This window comes from Thalassophryne amazonica, chromosome 14 (assembly GCF_902500255.1).
Source record: "Thalassophryne amazonica chromosome 14, fThaAma1.1, whole genome shotgun sequence".
Taxonomy (NCBI): Eukaryota; Metazoa; Chordata; class Actinopteri; order Batrachoidiformes; family Batrachoididae; genus Thalassophryne; species Thalassophryne amazonica.
Genome location: NC_047116.1, coordinates 98,766,214 through 98,772,213, shown reverse-complemented (window position 1 = coordinate 98,772,213; position 6,000 = coordinate 98,766,214). Strand labels below are relative to the sequence as shown.

Sequence of the window (6,000 nt, the reverse complement as noted above, 5' to 3'; positions counted from 1 at the left end):
TGTTTCATAAATGTTAAAAAATTCATATATTTGCAGTTTAGTTGAATAATAAATTGAATTTTGTCTCTTATTTGTTTTTGTCTATAAGCACATGCAATATCAATATCAGTGCTCAGATGACAGTAGCTTCTGGGAAAGATGCAAGTTGCAATAAACTGTGATGCCAAGCGCTAAGGATACATGCTATCCAGTCACAGCAGATGAAACTTTTTTTTACTACTGAGCAAACATCATTGTTAGACGTTTTTAGGTTCAATGATTCCACGGCGTGTAGATGTTATGGCGTCAGGTTTGCACTCTGAGTGCTTCTAGTTTTAATTATGCTTGTAGTGTGACGCCACCTGCTGTCTACATCCAGATCTTCTCAACCAAAATTTCAAGGCCCTGTGAGCTCAGATTTCCCAGTCAGAGGAGAAAACACACTGTAAATGTCTTCTAGATGATTTTATTGACGTCACTTTGATATCAAACACAGTATTTATCTCATATCCTTAATGTGGATCCATGTTAGCAAAGTCTTGGTGGAAATTTCAGGATTTGACAACCACAGCAGGCAGCCATGTCAAAGGCGTCCCCTCTCACTGTGCACTCTGATCTCCCGGACACAGTACCCAGCATGGTACTGTGAGCACACACACTGGACCAATACCTCATGCTGAAAGATGGCAGAGTCCAAGGTCAGTAAATACACATGAGCACGTTGTAAGGCGGTTAGCTGGAAGTGACCAACAAACACAACAACAACAACAATACATCGCCACTCTAACATCCACTGTGCAAAATCATGACCTCTGCCAGTACCACACCGCAATCACAGACACTTTTGAAAAAATGAGCTTTTAAACATTTCAAATCTTTAGATACAGAGTAGAAAAACCTTCTGCTTGACTCCTGCATAGCTGGGAGTAAGAAATGATTTCATAAAAAGATAGAAACAGACATGTGAGCAGTGCTTTCATGTGCTTTCATGGAGGTTCTTCTGGTCAGAGTTGGACCAGCAGCTGGTTTGGAAAGAATCAGGTGGACACATTTCTCCTCTCTCAAAACAAACTATCAGAAGGCCACAGTCCGGTTCACCACATGCTGCATACTTTGGACCGGTCCCGCCGCGCCCTGTGGAGTGGCATCAGTGGGTCCGGCCGTTGCAGGACTTGCCGTACATGCTGAAGTCAGTCTCCACCACGTGTGTGGAGATGGGCTGCCTGTACAGAGGGTTGGACGCCTGATGGAGAAGAAGAGAACAGACAGTAGTGTTTTCTGTGACTATTACTGCCATGTACCACAGTACATTCAGGACCTGAACGGCTGACCAGTGGTGACCATCGGTTTTGGCATCTGTGAGCTGCTCCTGGAACCACGTTTTTCTTTGCACCGAGTCGGAATGAAATGAACTTTGAATAAATGAAGAAAATGAAGCCATCACACAGAAATGTGACCTCACCTTTAAGAGAGTGCTCCACCAATGAGGAGGCCAAAGCTGACCAAAACTAGAAAAGCTTAGTAAAAGGTTCCTTTCAATCTTCAGAACAAAGGTTTTGAAAAATCAAATGGACATTTTTTCATGCAACATATAACATTTCCATGAACACAGTAGAGTTTTCTAAGAAAATCTGAACTTTATGTTTTTAAAAGGACACAATGAATCTCATTTCTCATGCTAATGTTAGCACTGCATTAAGTGATCGTATAGTTTTCATGCTACCATTAGCCTGTTACCATTGCTAATGGGCTAACATTATGTACGTACAGTAGTGTTCAGAATAATAGTGGTGCTATGTGACTACAAAGATTAATCCAGGTTTTGAGTATATTTCTTATCTTACATGGGAAACAAGGTACCAGTAGATTCAGTAGATTCTCACAAATCCAACAAGACCAAGCATTCATGATATGCACACTCTTAAGGCTATAAAACTGGGCTATTAGTAAAAAAATAAGTAGAAAAGGGGGTGTTCACAATAATAGTAGCATGTGCTGTTGATGCTACAAACTCAAAACTATTATGTTCAAACTGCTTTTTTAGCAATCCTGTGAATCACTAAACTAGTATTTAGTTGTATAACCACAGTTTTTCATGATTTCTTCACATCTGCGAGGCATGTTCATCAGGTGCTGGCTTCATCCTTAAATAGGGGACACCTGATTCACATCTGTTTGTTCCACAAAACTGACAAACTCACTGACCGAATGCCACACTACTATTATTGTGAACACCCCCTTTTCTACTTTTTTTTTTTACTAATAGGCCAATTTCATAGCCTTAAGAGTGTGCATATCATGAATGCTTGGTCTTGTTGGATTTGTGAGAATCTACTGAATCTACTGGTACCTTGTTTCCCATGTAACAATAAGAAATATACTCAAAACCTGGATTAATCTTTTTAGTCACATAGCACTACTATTATTCTGAACACTACTGTAGAGTAAAATAAAGCCTTTTAAGAGAAAGATGGTCCACACTGATCATCTGAAATAGACTTACTGTGCATTTAAAGCGAAGCAGTGTGTTTGTCTATTTTTAAAAAACACACGGTCTGTTCTACGTGGGGAGGGACTGTTGGCCCGGAGAAAACCTGGGGCCCCCATCTGAGCCAGGCCTGGATGGAGGGCCCATCAGTGAGCGCCTGGTGGCTTTGCTTGCCACAGAGCCTGGTCGGGCACAGCCCGAAAAGGCAATGTGGACCTTCGATTTCCACCCTGTAGACTCACCACCTGCAGTGGGAACCGCTGGTGTTGGGTGCGCTGTCACATGGGTGGCAGTAAGAGTTGAGGGCTTTGGTGGAAGATCGATGATCGATTTTGTGATCATACAATCTGATCTGAAGCCGCATGTTCTCGACACTTGGGTGAAGAGAGGAGCAGAGCTGTTACCTGACCACCATCTGGTGGTGAGTTGGATCGGGGGGGGGGGGACTTCGGACAGACCTGGTAAGCACAAACAGTGCAGGTGAACTGGGAATGTCTGGAGGAGTCCACTGTCTGACAGATCTTCAACTCACACCTCCGACGGAGCTTTTCTAGCATCCCTGTCGAGGTTGGGGACACTGAACCAAAATGGGCAATGTTCATAGCTTCCACTGCTGAAGCTGCAGCGGGGAGCTATGGCCTTGAGGTCTTAGATGCATCAAGGGTGGCAACCCTGGAACACTGTGGTGGACACTGGTGGTCAGGGAAGCCATCGGACTGAAGAAGGAGTCCTTTCAGGATATGTTATATCCGAGGACTCCAGAGGCAGGTGCAAGGTACTGACAGGCCTGAAGGGTGGCAGCCTCTGTTGGGGGGAGGCAAAGCAGTGGGTGTGGGAGGAGTAACCATGGAGAAGGACTTTCAGTCGTCACCAAGGTGCTTCTGGCAGAACGCGAGGCACATCAGGAGGGGAAAATGGGGAACCATCCAATCTGTCTACAGTAAGGATGGGACTCTGGTGACCTCAACTGAAGATGTAATTCAGTGCTGGAAGGAACACTTTGAGGAACTCCTGCATCAGACTGGAGCACCCTCTACAGTAGGGGCAGAGCTGGAAGCTGATGGGGGATTATCATCAATTTCTTTGGTGGAAGTCACTGAGGTATTCAAACAACTCCACAGTGGCAAGGCCCTGGGGGGTTGATTAGATCCGTCCAAAAATGATGAAGGCTCTGGGTGTGGAGGGACTGTCTTGGATGAGACGTCTCTTCAACATTGCGTTGAGGTCTGGGACAGTGCCTAAGAAGTGGCAAACGGGTGGTGGTCCCCATATTTAAAAAAAGGGACCAGAGAATGGGTGCCAACTACAGGGGCATCACACTACTCAGCCTCCCTGGTAAAGTCTACTTTAGGGTGCTGGAAAGGAGGGTTCGGTCGATAGTCAAACCTCTGATTGAAGAGGAACAAAGTGGGTTCCGTCCTGGTCATGGAACAACTGAGTAGTTCTTCACTCTCACAAGGGTGCTGGAGGAAATTGGTTTACTGCTGGGCAAAGAAGAAGGGGAGGAGGAGAACATGCCCAAAAACAGTGTAAGAAGAGGAAAACTAGAAGTGTGGAAGTGAGAGTCAGGACTTTGAATGTTGGCAGTATTACTGGTAAAGGGAGACAGCTGGCTGATATGATAGGGAAGTAAGAACAGGAGCATCGACGGAGGGTTCAAGTTGTTGCATCATGGTGAGGACAGGAAGAGAAATGGTGTTGGGGTCATTTTAAAGGAAGAGTATGTTAAGTGTGTTGGACGTGAAGCGAGTGTCTGATAGGGTGAAGTTGGAAATTGAAGAGGTGATGATGACTATCATCAGTGCATATACTAGTGATGGGATGAACAACACTGGTGCATCAACACTGTGCCAAGCACACAAGAGTCAAACCCCGTATCGGTGCGTGTATCGCTTTAAGAAAAAAATCACGTGACCGATACAGGAACTGTGTCGTTCGACTGCGCCGTGCCAAATTGTGTTTATAAGGAAACAAACTGTATCGACATGTTGCGGATTTGTTGGATGGAGTTTTGCTGTTGGATTTTTTCTTGCCCCCACCTTGTTCCACTGACTTCATGGATCGTTCAAAGACGTTTCCCCAGTCTAGAATAATTTTGATCTTTTGACGCCAAAGATAAATCTTTTTCTCCTTTTGGCATTGTTTACTGTTATTTTTCCAATTATATATGTTTGTACTCCTTTACAATACTAGAAGAATAACCAAAAAACATATACACACCTTTATCAAGTCGCACTGAAATGTTTATGCTCACCATCTTCATCTGTACCCTGGGAAAGAGTTTTTTCTGAGGCAGGGGAACTGGTGTGTAAGAGGAGAAATCGCCTTGGAGCAAAGACACTTCAGAAACCTTTGTTCCTCAATAAAAATGCATAAATGAATCTATTTTTAGTCTTTTATTTCATATGATTTAACACTTAAGTTGACTAATTTCCATACACAAGTTACAAATTTTAACTCTGAATTTTATTACAAATTTGCTATATTTTACAAACCAACATTTAGCATTTACACAAACAAGGTTTTAAGCAAATTTTAAACTCTTCTCATGAACAACTTAACTCGACACACAAAATGAGCACATGAAATTATGCAATGATGAGATCATATTTTAAATAGAGGACTGGCAATTAACTATTTCACAGGCTGACGTTGCGTTTGCAGCACGTTAGCTTTTCCATCTTATTTTCATTTTATTTACCTGCAATGATTTTATAACTACTGCAGGGGTCACTATTGAGCGATCAACAGTGTGGACACAGTTTGTGTAGTGTGTCAATACACTCCTTGAGGTATCATCATCCCATCACTAGCATATACCACACAGGTATGAGTAGGTTGTGCGGCAAACAGTGTTGGACAAGTTACTTTAAAAAAGTAATTAGTTACTATGGAAAATAACTACTGCATTACATTGATTTTTTAAAAAAATATGTCAATAAATTTGGATCCCCCCGCTCCATGGAACTTTAAATTCAACAGTATGTTCAATTCATTATAATACAGCTGAATATTAAATATGTACAATGAATTAAATGCACACTTACACACAACATTGTACACCAATCTACATTATTTTAATGTTGCTGTGTGACAACGGGAGACAAGACACCCATCAAATTTAATATATCACAGAATACCAAAGGAGGTCTTTCCTATCTGTGGCAACTCCTCCCTCTTCTGCAAGACAAATTCATAATGATCAGAGTTTTTCAGTTTCTCACAGTGATGTGCAATACTGTCAAGACTGTGTGCAAGTGTCTTCAGTCATTTTACATAAACATGTACTCATTGTAAAAACAAAAATTTTTACCGTATACTGTTTTGGCACTCTGGAAAAATAAGTTCCTTTGGGATTAATAAAGTTCTTTCTTATTCTGATCACTTGTGCTGTTGTCCCCCCCCCCCCTCCCCACCAAAGAGGAAGGGAAACAAACTTTGCAGCTCAGTTATTGTTGAAAAAGAGGAAAACTGCATCAATGGGCTTAATTATAGTAAAGCGCCGGATTTTACTGTCAGTAACTGTAATGGCG

The 6,000-nt window shown here is 42.4% G+C and overlaps 1 protein-coding gene across 1 annotated transcript in view; it reads right to left on the bottom strand.

Annotated features, from left to right (window-relative positions):
* Positions 1-438: 438 nt before the first annotated feature.
* itgb5 (integrin, beta 5) overlaps positions 439-6,000 on the bottom strand; it is a 161,623-nt gene continuing 156,061 nt past the window's right edge. The window contains exon 16 of the mRNA XM_034186204.1: positions 439-1,222. Within this exon, the coding sequence (XP_034042095.1) occupies positions 1,127-1,222 (96 nt within the window). The 3' untranslated portion in view covers positions 439-1,126. The remainder of the gene's footprint in view (positions 1,223-6,000) is intronic.